Source organism: Typha angustifolia, chromosome 11 (genome assembly GCF_048772165.1).
Source record: "Typha angustifolia cultivar Huaian chromosome 11, ASM4877216v1, whole genome shotgun sequence".
Lineage (NCBI taxonomy): Eukaryota > Viridiplantae > Streptophyta > Magnoliopsida > Poales > Typhaceae > Typha > Typha angustifolia.
Genome location: NC_133249.1, coordinates 11,311,013 through 11,329,777, shown reverse-complemented (window position 1 = coordinate 11,329,777; position 18,765 = coordinate 11,311,013). Strand labels below are relative to the sequence as shown.

Below are 18,765 nucleotides of genomic sequence, written 5' to 3'. Positions count from 1 at the left end.
CGACACCCAGTTGGTGAATTCTACGGGTTTGATTATTTTTCCCTACATCTTCTCAACTCTGCAATCAAGACGTTGTCCTGCATTAATAGTCAAACATTATGTTCTGTTTGCGGCCATAATCGCAAAAACTATGTTCCGTTTGCAAGCTTAATCATGAAATTGTATTTAGTTTTCGAGCTTAATCGCAAGTATTGTGTTTCCTTTGTAGCGAGCTTAATAGTGAAGCATTAATCCGTTTGCGGACTTAATCGATCCTTGTGTGTTTAGTTTGCGGGCTTGATTTGCGGGCTTATATAAAATGCAAGAGAGGTTGGCTCTTATATAAGAAGCAAGGCAGCAAATATATCTCTCATATTCACTTAAGCCAGCAAATTGCTATTATAGACACCATATTAGTTAGCAAATAGCTTTTATAGACATCAATCCATAAATTATAATAATAACTACCATCATTACATGGAAAGGATAATTTTGTCATTAAAATTAAATCTCATCTATTTTCTTTCAAAACCAACACTTTTTCACTTTTCACATCACATCACAAATAATAAATACACTCTTAGTTCAGAATCAAATACTAAATTATCTTAAACTAATTTAAGGTATCTAAATTACGATTAAAAAATAAGACTAACTAATAGAGTTTGGGAGTTAGTCTCAAACCAAACAGGAGCTTAATGCCCAATCAAGCTCCCAGCTTTGCATGCCGAAACTCTCCAAGCCCTCAAAAGACTTGACCACCATAGAGAATTCTGTTCATACTCTGGAGCACACACTTCAATTTGCTACAATCTTTAGCTCTGTTAGCAAGTGCAGCAAATAAACTCAAGTGGCTGGTGCATAAAAATAATCCATACTAATGACAAACCCCACAAAGAGTTAGCAATGAACCCCCACAGTGCCCTCGTCTCTAGGCTCAGGAAACTCTAGCACAAGTTTTGAGCATTTGATCAAGGAAAAGTTAAAATATCAGTCTCTTAACCTGCATTTATGAAATGAGACAGGAAGAAGCTTCTCTAGTAAATGGTATAATAAAGATTCAAGGTGACCCTCGAAAGGTAATGTTTGACTTCTATTCTCTCCACTATTGCACTATTGAGAGTATTCTCCTTAATTGAGTACTTTGGAAAGGTTATAACACAACAAATTTGGGTCTTCAGATGCAATCTAGTAGCCACCATAAAGTTTCTAATCTAAATTCCATAATTGCTTCTTCCATGAGACTGCAAAGATGTATGCATGCATTCCCGATATCTCATTTGCCCACAGTTGGTTTCACAATGAACTTTTTTTCAAACATATAGATAGCAACATTTCCTTACTAATTCTGCACAACTTTGTAACCTTCTCAGCCATTCATCTTACTTGGCTTTAACTCCACTAACGATTTCACGACAAACAGGGAGACTCCTGTACTCCCCTTGGTCATTATCTCTACGGCATTTTCTTCAAATTCTTAGCATAAAATGATGTATATATATTTCCAAATTATCTTTGATTCCAATTGTTGGCCTACAAGTATGGTCCAAGTATGTTGCAACAGTGAGTTTTCACCATATTCTTTTCTTCCATCTCATTGCCATTCCCCTTTTCTCCCACTGACATAGTTGAGAAGACCTCTCTTCAATGAGCAATGCAGTAAAATTTATGTGGCCCAGTCCTGAAGTTGATATCTGATAGAAGGATTATGGCTGAAACCTTTGAATAACTGTTGCTCATACAAATAGTTTTAAGCATGAGAATCATATATAGAATTCTTTCACTTGTCCTTTATAACTAAATATATAACAAAGATGATTCATTTAGCGTCCAGAGACACAAGAGCTAACATGTGCTATAACCCTGTAGTTTTTGTCTGCATCAGAGTACTCAACAAGAGTAAATCTAATTTATAATAAGCGATAAATGATAGCATGATCTTGTTCACTGCCGGTATATCATTAATGCATAGCGATTATGTTAAACTTACTGAAGTCTAGCATATCAAGCCTGATATTGGAAATAGGAAGTTAAACGCAAACACTTACAAGCAGTTTCAGATGCGAATGCAAAAGGTACCAACCAAGGGTCACAACAGCATGCAAGAAAGATCTAGTAGTTATCCAAGAGAAGTGAAGCATCATCAATATAGCCCGACAATAGATTTTATATATCTTAAATAGGATAATAGAAAAGACTTGATTAATTATCATTACAAAGAAAAGGCCCAGTTAAGATGAATTTCACTTAAAGAGGTATTTCGTAGGGAATAGGCTCCAAATGATTCATGCTACATTTTACAGAAGAAACATCAATGAAAGTCCTAAAAATCAGCACACTAAATTTGATTATGATAGCGTAATCGACAACCAGCATTGGCTGTCCAAACATCCCGCAACTACTTTGATGAAGATCATCATCCTACCATGGTACGCTTTCGACCTCTTTGTCGCACTATGAAATGGGGAAAAAACAAAAATGCATCACATGTGTAGAAAACTTATATGCATGCAATGCAGGCTAAAACATACAAAGAAAAAAAATTTGAGACTAGTGATATTGTACCTTGGGCTAGCTTGTTCATCGTGGATGACCATTGTTTCGAGCTCTTTCTATATGCAGAGAGTATTTTGTCCATCTGGTTCAATGAGAAACTATTAGTGCCTCAATCATACAATCCACAAATAAATATATCAGTTACAAGGGTATAGATAATCCACCTATGTTACATAACTAATTATAGTCCTACAGTAAATATGAGCTGATTAATTAGTTCCACTCGTGGAGTCACTATGAAAGAGAAAATTGGTTCTTTCCATGGTGTTGAAGGGTATAGTAATGCTTGGTTAAAAATGTCTCTAAGGGGATTGCATGTGAACTATCTTTTGGAAATATGAACTTTCTTTGTATGGAAGTTAAGATTCTTTCGGTTGAGGAGACTAAGAAACCATAAAGCTGACCTGGAATTGTGGCTAATGCTTGTTGATAGATAATAAAGACTTAAGACGACTTCAAAAAATTCTAACAATTGATTGGTAAAAAAAAATGGAACAAAAGATTCATGTAAAACTTGTATGCCAAAGATATAAAAAGTAATTTAATTGAAAGTGGAACAAAAGACTGAAATAGAAGATGTACGGAAAATACAAACAGTATTCTAATAGTTTGGTTCAGACGATCCAGCTTACAACATTCCCGCATGATGAGTGCATAGATAGCAAAGCTCTCTCCAAAACATATAAATCCACTGCTTTATCCTCAGGAAGAGTTGACGTGAAGCTCAGACCAAAATCAATAAGCACCTGCAAGATGAATAGGTAAAAGAAAAATTATGGTTCATCTGTAGGTAAATGGAACTAAAATCACTTCCAGTTGTAGTAGGTGCTTGGAAAGAAAATCATCCAAAGAACAACAAACTAATTAAAATAAATTCTTAGATGGATGCCAGACACAGTCCAAGTCTCACCAGCTGATTTGTCTCTCTTTTGATTATCATATTTGATGTCGTCAAATCACCATGAATAAGACCACCATCATGTAGTTTCCCAATTGCATTCCCTATCTGTGTTGCAATATCATCCAGTCGTTCCTCAACAACACCATTTGATCCAAAATCTAGGAGTATTTCTTTCACAGAGAGCCCATCAACATATTCCAATGTCAGAGTATGTAGTAATGGGTCCACAGAATACAAAACTGGAGTGTAAACACCAAGTCGTCTGGCTTTTGTCATGCAGCGAGCTTCCTGCACCATATTATCAAGTTTATATCTTAGAAAACTCAGTCATATGAGCTTTTGTAACAACCTAAATATGGCTGAATATCTTCAACCATCTCAAGAGATGTCATATTAGTAATCTATTTCATTGATAAGAAGGCAAACAAGTAGGTAGTATAGAGGATGTTAATGGTAGCTGAGCATAATCAGTGTTTGCTTACAGCTCAAAATCAACATAGTGACAACAATAATAACAACCCAAATACAAGCAGTAACTTTCTCTCTTTTCTTTTCTAGGCCAATCACATCAATCTAAAATCCTGAGAAGCAAATTAATCTAGTAACAAAAAACTAACAAAAGAACCTGACCGCGTTTAATCTCTTAAGCGTCAATTTAGTGTCCAACAATGGGTGCCTATACTTCTTTGAGAACCGTTCTTTGATGATGCATTTTACTCCCACAAATGTTGATTCAAACACCCTCTGCAAAAAGACCAATAAAAATTAAAGAAAGCAAACACACTTGAAATAAACAGAGTTGTCATGAACTATCTTAACATACAGCTTCCGCCCCCTGCTTCAACAGTATACCCAGTGACTCCTTATTTTCTTGATCAATGTCCATAACAACTGATACACACTAATAACCGAAGTAACCTGCCAAGAGTTGAAAAGAAAAAAATTATTGCAACAAAAACAAAGGTTATAAATTTGTTGGTGCAAACATAAATAAGAACATTTACAAATAATACATTGAGGCAAAAAAAAAAGACATCTTCCATTACCAAGTTTACCGGGTTATTCTTAACTTAAAAATAATTCTTATCAAGCAAGAAAAACAAAAATATTATTCTATTGACTGGACATGAGCAAAAACAGTGACCAAGCAGATGGTGTCATTGAGGATCTTTTAAACCCTTTTGAATTGTTGAGGGGTCCTTTAAGTCCCTATTAAACAAATAGAGTAATGAAAATTGTCCCCTCAGTCAATTCCCACAGTACATTGAATTACTTAGACGTAATTAATTTTCAACCAAAGTCATAAAAACAAGGAGATGAATTACATATTGTTACCAGCCAAAGAACCAAATGGAATTCAATCATTGCTAAACCTCTTCTATATCTCATCAACATAGAAGTAGAACTTCAAGGGCTTGAAAGAGCAACTATTAATAGCTACAATGAAGACCACCTCAAGAGATCTAAACCTCTCCAAGATGTGAATGTGTAGGAACTGTGAAAAAATTTTGCCAATAAAAATCAGCTCTAGGCAATCCTATATTCTAGAAAGTTACTCATGACCAAAGTTCCAAATATCGGAATCAGGATTAGGATCAGTCATCTAAAAAAACGATACATATCAGCCGTATCGATAGTATCAGTATCTGCTGACAGAATCGATTTGTATTTTAAAATAATTTTTAAAATACAAAAAAATTCTAAAATTTTTAGAAAATATATTTAAGATATAAATATATAAAAAATATATATTATTTTCTTAATTTTTATCTCCCTTTTTCTATCACTCACATTCTCTTTCCCTCTCATACAAATAAAAAAGAATTCTTACTCTCCCTCACTCTTATCAAACTCTCTTCCACTCTCTCTCTTATTTCTTTTCTATCCCACTAACTCTCCCTCCATCCTACTAACTCTCTCTCTTATTAACTCTCTCATTACCTCTCTCTCTCTTCCACTACCACTCTCTCTCCCTCACCGACTCCCCTCTGTCTTTCATTAACTCTCTCTCTCTCTCACCAACTCCTTTCTCTCGATCTCTTCGTCTCCGGTTCTCTCTCCTCTCTCTCTCCCACTAACTCTCCCTCTCCCTCACCGACTCCCTTCTCTCTCAATCTCTCCCTCTCTGATTTTTCTCTGGCAATACTTTTCCGACAAACTCTCTTTATCTCTCTCACACCCTCTCTTTCTCTTATTTTTTTTTTACTCTCCCCCTCTCTTTCTCCCTTTCTCTCTCCTGATTTCAGTCGATTTCAGCCGATACGACCAATCCTAACCCAAAATGGATTGGGTATTGGCTAATCCGGCTGAAACCAATTATTGGCCCTGGATCGAACCAATCCTGATCAGTTTCGGTTGCTCCCAGTCAGGATCAGCTAAAACTTGGAACTATGCTCCTAACAAATTCACTATAAGCGATAAGGGCATTGAGTTGCAGAGATCTCTCCTTGAACAACTAATGGACCTCCAGTCCATGCAATGCATTCTTTTAATTGCATCACCTTCTATTTGTGTAGATGGATTCCTCAAGGACTTTATCAGGCACTATGTTGAAAAAGTTTCTGTTTGGCAAATGTTTCGTAGTCCTTATACTCACTAATACCTTACAAGGTTACCTCAGAAGTAGCCAGTACAAGCACTATAGTGCTTCATTTCCAATTGCTGCATTATGTGAAAATGCGAGGGAAACCTTTCCTTAGTTCATGGTGCGACCATACAATGTTCTACATCAATGTTATGAAATTTCTCAACAATTAACTTTTCACCCAAAGTTTTGAAACTCGGTATTGGGATCAGGACCGGCCACTCAGAAAAATAAATACTTATTAGCTAGCCGCTAGTATCAGATTGCTACTTTCATGGGATACTTAACTTAAATTGTTGTTGACTCTTTAATGTAGTTAGGGGTGTCAAATTAAATGAGTGGCTCAAGCTTGATTCAGTTTGGCTTGAGTTGAGCCAAGCCTGAGCCTTATTTTAAGGCCCACTTTGAATTTCGAGCTGAGCCTAAGCCAGAGCCGGCTCACTCAGGCTTACCTTAAATATAATATATATTATATATAAATATATTTATAAGTATTAGATCTTTGATCCAATGGCTCCTATGATCCTATCTCTATCTAATTCTAACCCTAAATCTAATAAAATTCTCTCCAACAAACTAAACCTCCTCCACTTTCTCCTCCTTCGACTACAAGGACTAGCACCTCTGGCCTCTTCCAGCGACCTTCTCCGTCGACGTCGGCCTCCTTTATCAATGTCGACCTTCGACAACGACATGGCCTCCTCATCCTCCTTCTCCTCATCCTCCTCCATCGATATGCCTCAGTCACCTCCTCCTTTTTCGGCAAGCCGCCATCCCTGCTACTGCATCCTCTTCCAATCAAGCTGGGCTCGACCCGGGCTTGGTCTAGCTCAGCTCAAGTTGAGCTAAGCTGAGCTGAGCCGTGCCTAAACATCAAACTAGACTCGAAATTAATTTCGTGCTGAGAGCCAAGCAATATGAAAAAATTTCTGCAAGTCATGCCATACACATACAATTCTTTCCTTCCTTTTATTAACATAGCTCGTATGAGTTAAGAGTAATCATAAGAGACCATACCAGTTCACACTAGTGATAGAGAAATATAAGCTCATGGATGACAAAGATTATGCTGCCTCACAATGTTATCTCCCCACCCTAAGTATTACGACGTGTCCTAATTCTAGGCTATCATTGCATTCTACAACTTGATTGCCTCTTGGATTTATACAGAACAAAGCCTAGTAGTAAATTGTAATGAATACCTCACATTGAGAATTAGATATATTTAACTTTCATTGCAATTGGCTTTCTTCATTGAATAAGTCAGAGGAATAAAAAGAAAAAACCACTGCCTTTGATAGAATTAAGCTGCAAAACCAGCAGCATCTCAGACTCCACAACTTTCACAGAAGCACAGATGAATTGAAGAAATTGACTGCTATTAGTTAAATCAATATTTCAAGTTTACCTCACGCCCTTGAAGCTCGATAGATCGTGCTAAAGCTTTCCTCTTTGTTAACAGACTCTTGGGTTTCAAAGTCGGGGGCCGGTGATAATCCTCTCCGTTACACGACAGTGGCAGAGCGGATGGAGGAGTGATGGTAAAGGACGGCGACGAGGGGAGGGGAGGAGGTGGCGGTGGTAGTAGTGGTGGTGGAGGGCCGCGGCGAGAGGAGGGAGATGGAGTGATGCGAGGGGAGAAGCCGAGAGGAAGAGGATGGAGGTTCAGGGGTGCAGGATTTCTCTCATTTTATCGGTTGATGGTGTAGGGTTTGTCAAAATGGAGGTCGTAGCTGTTAGGGTTTCTGGGCCGGGTCAGCTTAGACAATTGGATACTTAGATCGCGTCGTGTTAGTTATCTTTGTACGGATAAATAGATATTCGATATCAGAATTCAGATCTAATTAATATATATATTTATCTGGATCTGGATTCCTAAAACTTTATTTGGATCCAAATTTGAGATGAATGGTAAATATGTATTCATATCACAATCAAACATAATTGAGCCCGGTTGAATATAATCCGACCCATTTTCACCTCTCCACGGGTTATATTAATTTCTAAGAAAGTATAAATCCTTGACTAATTTTAGTTTCATTAATATTGTATCAATAAGTCAAATGGTATCAGTGTTTCAGAAAGGTTTAGTAACTTTCAGTGTCAACTCAAGATCTCAAGGGTTCAGTAGCTTGTCAAGAGCATGGCAGATAATCCTAATCTGATTTAGGAACATTAGAATCTCGATATGGGTATAATTGAGCTGATCTTGATCAACCTAACATTTATCAAGCTTGAATTAAAATTAATTTTCAGTCTATTTTTTGTGATCGAGCTTAAATTGAAATCATTTCAATTCAAACTAATTTCAAACCTAAATGAGCAAATCAATAAGCAATTTTAAGCTTTAATCAACTTTAGGCTTAAATCAAGCTTAAAATAAAACCTAATTCAAAAATAAAAACTAACATAATCAAAATTTAAAAGTAGACTCTATAAGATCAGAATACCTAATAATCCACTTAACTAATTTCTAGAATACAACATAACTATAGTATAGAATTGAGGTCTAAACAATTTTTGGGGAATTGAGGTAACACTAATTGCAACAACATTGTTACATAAATCAGTAGTAGAAGCACACTCGATCAAGGTATCTCCATTGATAATATTGACTCCATCCTTTGACCTAAAAAAAAGCCACGTTGGTGTGTGTATATATATATATATTATATTCGTCTTGTAACTCAAAAAAATGCTTGTCATATTAGTAGAATATGATCGATCCATGTGGTCTAAGACAAGAGTGCCGCTTCTTTCTCCTTATTTATTTATATACTTTGCTCCAATATTTTTTTTCTCTTATATTTGATGAGGATATGAATTCCAAAAGAATGGGTAGTACCAAAGCTACAAGAGGACTCCCCTTTCTCAAATCTTATGTTCATACATGATCTTCTTATATTCAGCAAAGTCACAATAAGGATGCATCAAACTTGTAAAGTTTTTATGTAATCGATGATGAGCTTCAAAATATTTTACATATGTAACTATATTTAGAATCTTTGTATAAGACTATGCAACACGTGTTAAACATAGATAAAAGAAAATCAAAGTGAAAAATAGTTTTCAGGAAGTACTTTTAACCAACTAGAGAGTATTTCTAACCATAAAGGTCTAAGAATTTTGATGCAAATGAGTTTGATAATTGGTTTTATCCAATCTTCATAAATTGGTTAAAACTGGCTGACCTTGTGGATTAGATTTTAGATTTTTTTTAGACCATCTATAAGAGGTATTCAAAGCGGCTTAGCCTAGCTCTAGGAAGTCATTTTTATTGTTCTTGAAGAGACTTTTGGAGAGTGACTAAAGAATTTATATAAAACATGCAAAATTATTTTTCTACACATCGTACTTATATCAACTCTGAAAAGACTCTTAGTGATCGTTAAGATAGAAAAATCAATCTAAAAGGTCATTGAAATTAAAATTGAAATACTTAGACACGTGTATGTATCTAAACCCTATGCATGATTCTTAGCCCTTGTTTAAATAAAAATACAAAATAATAATTAACAAGTAAAGCAAATATAATCATTAAGATTTTTATGTGAAAAAATTACAAATAGGTAAAAACCCACGGATCCAAACTCAGATTAAATTAATTACTAATAAAATATAATAATTTACAAGATTGACTTACAAAACAACCTATCAATTCTCATGACTTTGTTTGACATAATCTTGATTGCTAAATCTTGTAATTCACTATTTTCCATGATTGATCTCCATTTTTAATAGTCCTCGAGATTAATCTTTCACTCCTTCAAAATGAAATTTTTTCATGTAGAAGATGAGCAAAACTTTCGTCGATGAAAATCATTGTTTCTTTAAAAACTTCTCTTCAAATTAGTGACCAACGTCCTAGAGTTAAGACATCATAACCTTTAAATAGATCATAATGATAAGGACAAATTCAAATCAAATCAAGTCTCACAGAATCCTAAATTTTATAAAAAATTATGTACCGCGTGTGAATGCCAGTCGACCCTATTCAAAACTTTAGGTGCGTTCAAATGAATTCTCTAACTTCCAACGCTTTCTAGGATGCGTTCGAACAGCCGAAAACTAATCTCTGTATCTTCCAACGCATATGAGGGTGTGTATGAATGCACTTTTCGAACGCGCCAATTAAGAATCTTTCAATTTTGAAATTCTTCAAACCAGATCTTATCAAAACTTATAGATATGCTCAAATACATGAATAAAAATACTTAGAATATTTTGTACACATTTGTCATCATTAAAAACCTAACTAAAATCAATCAAAAAAATAGTGCATCATAGGGTCATGCGAATAAGACCTTATAGATATAATTACGGGATTAACGGACTGTCTGTAAATCTATCTTATAACTACTATAGTTCTTATTGATTGGTTTTCATTCAAGTTTGGACATGTTATTTTTACATAGGTTTAGTGTTTTTTCACATTAAAATCTGTATTTGTGATTATTTGTTCACACTTTATTTTTTGCATTTTACTACTAATAATATATGATAAATCTTTTCTCCTAGGGTGGTTTATAATTTTTTAAAACCTAAATGCTATCATAGAATATTACAACAACATATCAACATAGGCCATTAACTTCGATAAATTTGTCATGCATTTTAGTAGAGTATAAGCCTCTTAATGGTAGGTTGTTATCATTATTCTTAGAATAAAACTGTTAGCTATTTAGGAAAAGAATCAAGCAACCCCTTGCTTCTTTCAAGATCTAACGCTGAGACATATAGATTTGTTATTGAGAAGATCCTATGAAAACTCTCGAGGTGGAAGCCTAAATATTTTTTCCATCCATGAGGCTTGTGCTTATAAACATTATTCTCAATTCAGTCCCCATATATTTTATTCCTTTGTGATCTACCTTAGTGCTACCTCTGACTAAATTAAATGATTTGTCTAGGGATTTCTTATAAAGCTTTATCAATAATATGAAGGATATCTATATAAGAAGTTGGGACTCGATTTGCAAACCTATCCTAAACGTCTAACTATAAGACATCTCTCACTTGTTAACTATGTCTAAGTTGCTCAACAAGCTTTGATACTCGTAAAGGATTCTATGAGTATGTGAGCTTCTATTGTTAAGGCTAGGTATTTTTCCAATACCTTATGGAATGTTGTGGTGCACCTAAAGATATCATGGGTTTGATCTTCTATTTTGTAGGTCAAGAGTTATTTAAAGGCACTATACTAAGTAGTTAGTGGAAGATATAAAAATAATCTTCCCATTTGTCATTGTCCCGATCATTCCTTGTATCTATATCGAGCCAATTGCTACAATCGAACCTTTACCACTTTATTTAGATAACCACTAATGCTAGGGAGTTATTAGTGAAAGTCGGCATTCACTTTTTTGTCTAATAGTTAATAGGTCATCACTTCTTCAAATATTGTAAATGGAAATTTTTGGAAACTAATTCGGCCTCAGGGTGTGTAACATCCCGTAAAAAAATAAAAAAGAAATTAAGGCCATGTCCCCCCCACCATCTCTCTTCTTCATATCCCTTTTCCCTTCTATAGTCATCATCTTCTGTTTTTCTTTTCTCGCCATGCCGAAGTATCGATTTTGAGACTTGTTACAGCCTATAGAATTTTAGGCTTCTTTTATTATCTGCATTACTTGGAGATATTATAGGCTTTTTTCGTGTATATTGTGTTGAAATATTGACTAGCAAGTCAGGTGAAAACCACGTGGGTTCTACCCATGTGAGGGACATGCATTTGATGGAGAATATTAGAGGGTGAGTAGCTCCAATGGCCGCGTCAATGAGTTGATTCATTTTCCAAAAGATTGCTTACCAGCAGATAGTTTAGGTTAAGCTTTCCTAATCATGTGATATATTTGGAAAGCATAGAATTGCCTGGACTGAATATCACCATCTCTTGATATAATAAGGCATTTTCCAAATGTGTTAGGAATGATAACCCCATACCCCTACATGGTGACTTCACATGTTAGGTTCATGGAAAAAAAATTAAGTTGGTAACATTATTATCTTGTTGTATTAATTCTCTAGAAGTTTCTACTTTGCCATATCAACCTTTCTTGACCAATGTGATTTTGCTCTTATGGGTAAGAAGCCCTTGCACTTCTAGAAAGACTAAAAGTGTTATCTTTAATGGCAATCTCAACTGTTAAATTACAACGGTTGCATAATTGTGGATAAAGCATTTAATAGGACCAATGATTATTCTAATTTGACTATTTACTTAATTATTTAAGAGCGTATTTGTGTCTGCTATACAAGTCAGTGTAACAACATGATTACTCATAACTTAACCAATTTTGTAATTCAAAAACTTTGTCTAAAAATGGACTAATCCACTTTCGAGCTTGGACTATCTTGATCATATATCTAAGGATTTTATTAAACCATATTTGTTACTAGTTCTCTCTATCCGAACCATTTTGAGCCCTAGCAAAAGGCAAAGAGCATTGCAACCAGTAACATACATGAGCTATCATAGCCTTTTTACCTTGCAAACATGAATGATGAATCTCACCTCTCAGTACATCAAGGTTGACTTGAGCAACATCTTAGACCTTGCGACTTGGGAATTTCCTCACTTACTAGGGTGACAAAATTTCTTTTATCCATATTTTGATAGCTAATCAGAAGGAGTTAGCTGACCGTATTATGAATAAGCTGGCAGGTTGTGTAACAACCCAATCTTAAAAATAAAAAAAAATAAAAAAATAAAAAAAAAAATTCTGGGCACGACGCGACCGGCCACACTGTGGCCGGCCTCGTGCCCATGCAAGCTGCGCATGCAGCTTGCGTGGTGGGGGCGCCACGTGCCCGCTGCCGCTGCCGCAGCCAATGGGCTGCGACCAGCTGGCCGCGGCGGGCCCCGGCGCCGCCGCAAACCGCCCCCCCTCACCGCCTTCCCTCTCTCTCTTTAAATCTCTCTCTCTCTCTCCCGTTTGGTCTCTCTCTAAACCTCTCTCTCTCTCTCTCTCGCCGAGGCCGGACTATCGCCACCGCCGCCACCTCCACGAGCGCCGGTGAGCTCTTTCTCCTCCTCTCTCTTCTTCTCTCTTCTTCTCTCTTCTTCTCTCTCTCTCTCTCTCTCTCTCTCTTTCTCTTTTTCTTACCATGGGCTCGGGCCCGTCGGAGCCAAGCCGCCGGCGAGAGGCCGGCAGCTGGCTGGCCACCAGCTGCCGGTGCCCTCCCCGCCGGCCTGGGTCCGCAACTGCCTCCCTCACCTCCCCTCTTTCTTCTCTTTCTCTTCTGTTCTTCTTCTTCTTCTTCTTCCTCTTCTTCTTCTTCTTTCTTTCCTTCTTTCTTTCTTTCTTTTTCTCCTTCTTCCTCAGCTCCTTCTCTTTCTTTCTGCACAGTGTTGGGCTGTGGCAGACAGTGCTGGGCCGAGCCCAGCACTGATGGCAGATGTGATTAATTTATTAATTAATTAGTTTATTTAGGTTATTTATTTAGGTATTTTTCTTCTTAATTAATGCAAATAGATTATTTAGACATGAACTATGTTAATAATATTATATATCCTTCAATATAATTTTATTAATGATAATTTTTATCATTAATGATTAATTAGGTATAAATATATGTAATACTTATATTTATTTATTTATTTACATATCTATTAGATTAATAGATAGATTTGTAAATTATAATTATTAGATTTATATTCTAATATTCTTATGATCTACATTTTAAGTAATTCTATTAATTTATTATACATTATTATTTTGTAACAAATAAGATAATGACTACATAGTCCCTAATTAATCAAGATATAATTTAATTATAATTAGGTTTTTATCTATATTTATATTTTATTTATAATTAAAATCTAGTCAATCATAAAAATAAGTAGAAATTCTAAAATCTAATAAATCATCATATTTTACTCGAACGGATTATAATGGGATAAACAACTAACTTTATGTTACTTAAACATTTTCGGATCCCGAACTCTTTATTTGAGACTCCGTTGTCCTTGCTAGCGAGAAGTGTCACACGGTTGATGGGCGGATGTAAGGGATACGTGGTTTGTATCTTCTGATCGGTGTGAGTAGTCTTATCCCCTAGATCCCTTTCTCAAATTAGGATTTATTATATATTATGTACCTGCATGTTTTGGCCTCCAGCATGATTATATGACTTTATATAGAGATGATTTCAGTCGAGCATATATTTTATCATGCATTTGATTAGACTGATCTGGGATATGAGTACATTGGTGATATATAGAGATGATTGGAGATGATTATGCCATTATGGTTTTATGTCGGGATGATCTCTATCATGAATATGCATGTGATAGATTAGCATGAGTATGCATGTGTTAGATACATGGTTGGAGTTTGCATTACATCATTTTTCTCTCGGCTTCTTTACCACCTAAATTCCTGAGTTGTATGATCTGTTGTCGTACTGGATATATGCATATGATTTATCATGTATAGAAAATCATAAAAGTACATGTGTATGTGATGTGATGTGATGTGATGTGATGGCTGGAACGGTATCTGGTCCGGACTAGTACTGGACATACTCTTAGCGTATGGCAGAGTATGGTGATGGCTGATAGTTGTACTCTTAGCGTATGACAGGGTACAACTATCATTGATATACCCTTAGCGTATGGCAGGGTATGATTACTTTCTTCAGAGATACCCTTAGCGTATGGCAGGGTATGATTTATCTACAGATATACTCTTAGCGTATGACAGGGTATGCTCTGAGCTTGTGACATGATGTGTATCGAGTTTGGGGCCGGGTACCGTAGTCCAGCATGGTGGATGATATTCAGAGTTGAGACGGATGATTGTGATAGTGAGAGATATGTGAATTATATCTGGCTCTGACATATATGATTATCTAGTAGTTGGCATGCATCATGCATCATCATTGTTGTGACTAGTATCATTGGATCATAATTGTTATACATGATATGGTGTTATATTCGGTGATGTTATATGGTAATTTCATCAGGTTATATAATTTCGGTTGAGGATATAATATGGTCATTCATGAGGACTGATTTCATTCATATATATGTCATTGAGGATACATATATATATATATATATGTTCATACATGACATTATACTGTTTTCTGATTCATATTATCCAGTACATGATTTACTCTCTGTTTGGTTTCACTGATTCGGGGTAAGGTCTATTCACTGAGCCTTTTGCTCATGACTCCCTTTATTTCTTTTCTAACCCCCTCAGATATGTGGTACGTGATAGCGACTTGAGAAGATATTTTAGAGCAATGATGAGGTGAGCTATAGATGCGAGATGGTATAGATGATAGTTTATATAGAAATCGAGTTGTACCAATATTTGATATTTGTACTCTTTTGTATTAGACAATGATTTGTATAATACAGGTCGAATAATAGTGTACCCTTGTATTAGTTATTTTAGTTGTATCTTGATGGTTTGTTGTGGCCTGTGTGGGTCCTGCCAGATTATGTGGCGGTCTAGTGTATATTATTGTGGACTTTGATATTCATATACTAACAGGTTTATTTGGTTAAGAGTATGATTTATTTGGTGATGGATTATCTGATCATGGATATGTTAGCAGGTGTTATTTGATGATGTCATGATTGTATGTGCACAGGAGTGTATCTGTGCGTGGCGGGCCCCGCCCGACCTGTCGCGTGCGCCGCACGTGCCGTGTGGGCGCGTGTGCGTGCACGTGCCCGTGCCGAGCGAGGGTGTTACAGTTAAGTGGGGGCGTTACAGGTTGGAAGAGGGATACTATATCCTTTGCTAGTAGGCAAATTCTAATCAATTTATTTTAGTGGCCATCTCTGACTATTATCCTATGCCTACCTATGTTTAAGATTTTACTTGACTAGAACTCTAAGCTTGCATGTGTGCATCGACTTTCCTAAAGAAAAGAGCAAGAATAATATAAGTTTACATACGGTGAACTAAGACAAAGTCACCAGATCTAAAATTCATGATGATGCTTTTTTAGTACCATTATGATTGAAAAATATGGATTTTTTTGTCAATAGCCCAACAAAGCACTAGTGTTTTATGGGCTTGGAGAGATTTTCGGAGAAATGCCAAAAACATGTGTGCCGACACCAAACATCATATTACATGTTGGTAATGGCAACAATGCTAATCTACTTAATGACTAATGGATTGGGAAGATGTCTTTGTAGTTGTCTTCTTTATTTATTTTATAACTATCGTGTTACTAGCACTTTGTCTATTTTGAATCTTACAAGTAATGAATAGTGGAATTTATATGTGATTAGATCTACCTTTATCGATAGATATGGTGGCCTAAGCCAAAGAGAAAGGCATCAGCAAAGGTCATTTACTATTTTCTTCAGCCCAAATACTAATTTAGTTGCCTAGAATGAAAAATTTTATGATATTTAAAATCAACCCAATAGCAAAACTATCTTTTATAAAGTCCTCAAGGGCAAGATTAATTCCCACTAGAGTGCTTATCCACAAATTGCATATAGACCCTAATGATACTTGCCCTTTGTGCATGCTCTAGGAAGAAACCGTCGAACACCTTGTTTATGATTGTCGATATACTCTTGAGGTTTGAGAGGTAGTTGGTCAGAACCCATATATCCTTTCACCTTAATTCTAATAAGATCTACTTTTCAAAGATATCATTACTTTAGGCATTTGGATGATATGCAAAGTAAAAAACAAAATTTGTTACTATCAGAGCTTAGACAAGCTCTTCATACAGGTAGAGTTCGATGACCAAAGAGAGCACGAATTTACGTCCCTGAAGGAAGAACTCGTGATTAATTGGATAGTCCCCACCTCAAGAGGACTACATCAAGATTAATTTTGATGGAACTTTTAACCCATTCGATGGATCTATAGGATTTGGCATCATTGGTTGAAACAAAATAGGCAATCTCATATTTAGGCATGTATTCGCCGAAGAATATAGAGAATATGAGAGATAAAAGAGAGAATGAAAGAGACAAAAGTAATTTAGGTATACTATAAATTATTTAATATATTGTAACAAAATATTTATTTGTTAGTATCATTCTATTTAGTTGAAGTTAACTAAAAATATTAAATAAAATTATATAAAAAAATTAAAAGATTGAATTATAAAATTCTTAAAGAAAGAGTATAATTCATGAAATAAATAAAATATAAGGTGTGACTTATAAAGTTATAAAAATGAAAACTGTCCTCATAAGTGAATGCATACTCCTGTTCCTCCAAAATGATATATTAATTCCTTCTCGTTTCTTCCCTTTCCAAGGCTTCCACCGAGGCACCGACCCTCCCTGTCTTCGCGTAAAATAATAATAATAATAATAAGAATAATAAACAAAGAAAAAAAAAACACCGAGCCTCTGTGCATGGCTGTTAAGACTTTGCAGTCCTCTGCGCAAAATCCTTAAACGAGGCATCATTGTTTCTATCCTTTCCGAGAAACAGTACGCCATTCCAAGACTTCGTATTGAAGAATCTTTCTTTCCAAGATCAACTAACAATGGAGTGGAAGAGTTTGTCTTCCACCATTAGTAGGATAGTCGAGCGGTTCGCTAGGAAGAAACTGAATCACTTCAACTTTGGGTCAGTAAGCATATTAATTGAAAAACTTCATACAATTTCCACGACTTGTAGTCAGCTAATGTCAGCAGAGTACTCTATTTGGTAATCTTACTCTAAAGTGCTTGATCCACGAACAAGCAACAAAGATTACAAACAAGAAGGTACCAAATCAAGAACTCTGTGTGCTTGGTCCAAGAAGTTAATACTGTTTAAGAGAGAAATTACAAGTGAGGAAAGAAAAGAAAAAAAGAAATTAGCTTTGATATTTTGGTACAATATTGTGGAGTTTTAAATTAGTTTTATTAGTAATCATAGGCCTCCCAACTGACTGGTTAACCTCACAAAGACCTCTTCCTCGCAGGGAACTCTGATGCCACCTGTTGCATGATCAAGACCAAACTCTTCTTCCGCCCGGTCGAGCAAGCTCTGGAATAAAGGATTTCTCAAGTACGACACAGGAATCACGAATCGCTTCTCCGTCTCGCCTACGTATATGGGGAAGTGGCCTTTTGGAACATCTGCCATTTGTGCAGGTTTTTTCCAACTCAAAGATCGTTGAAGCATATGCATCACTCCTGGAAGACGGACACCCATGGATCTCTCTTAAGATCAAAGAACTGAAAAACTAGGTTAGCGAGTGGAGGAATTCTATAGAAGACTTGCAAACTTGGAGGATAATTTGATCTATATATATATATATAGCTTTCCTACTTTGATACTTCATCAGCGTAGCACACGGTTTTGCTACTATGCCTTCCACTTGCTGTGTAGGTGAGTTTATAAATGACATGATAAGGTTTAGAAAGAGTAAATATAAGTCGGATTTCAGTTATGACCTCTAAATTATGCCGACATACGCGCTTCACGGTGCTTTTTCAAATCTTTTCTAACTAAATGATTGGGTGATACTGTTTTCGTATTAGAGCAAGAGTCCATCAGGTCACATACTATATTGTTATAATTATATATCCTTAAGCATCACAAAGTGCATGTATTGATGCATATTATATGCGAGCGAGAGAGAGAGGGAGAGAGCACGCCTTCTTCTCTTCTCGGCACATGACATGTTTAACAATGAATAGAATACCATTTCGATCTTTGGATCCCATTATTCTACTGTACTACTTAAAATATATATATTGTGATTTTGTAACTACGAGGCATCTTGCTTGTAGTATTGTTCAGAAAAGCTCAAACTG

The 18,765-nt window shown here is 35.8% G+C and overlaps 2 protein-coding genes across 4 annotated transcripts; both read right to left on the bottom strand.

Annotated features, from left to right (window-relative positions):
• Window positions 1–396: 396 nt before the first annotated feature.
• On the bottom strand, window positions 397–7,707 carry LOC140771334 (uncharacterized). 3 transcript variants are annotated; one of them, XR_012106149.1, is made up of 7 exons: window positions 7,429–7,568; window positions 4,260–4,354; window positions 4,067–4,180; window positions 3,446–3,724; window positions 3,131–3,281; window positions 2,545–2,617; window positions 397–2,433 (listed from the first exon to the last, which is right to left on the bottom strand). XR_012106149.1 is itself a non-coding variant. In XM_073112823.1 (7 exons), exons 2-7 carry the CDS (start codon window positions 4,320–4,322, stop codon window positions 2,396–2,398), a joined length of 681 nt encoding a protein of 226 aa, XP_072968924.1. In that variant the 5' UTR covers window positions 4,323–4,354; window positions 7,429–7,568; the 3' UTR covers window positions 397–2,395. The 3 variants fall into 3 exon arrangements, 2 of the variants coding, with proteins under 2 accessions (XP_072968924.1, XP_072968925.1); XM_073112823.1 differs by having other exon boundaries at window positions 3,168–3,281; XM_073112824.1 differs by lacking the exon at window positions 4,260–4,354 and having other exon boundaries at window positions 3,168–3,281; window positions 7,429–7,707.
• A 10,168-nt stretch (window positions 7,708–17,875) lies between these two features.
• Window positions 17,876–18,160, bottom strand: LOC140770600 (auxin-induced protein 15A-like). The gene has a single exon (XM_073111855.1). The coding sequence runs from the start codon at window positions 18,158–18,160 to the stop codon at window positions 17,876–17,878; it is 285 nt and encodes a 94-aa protein (XP_072967956.1).
• Between the last annotated feature and the right edge of the window lie 605 nt (window positions 18,161–18,765).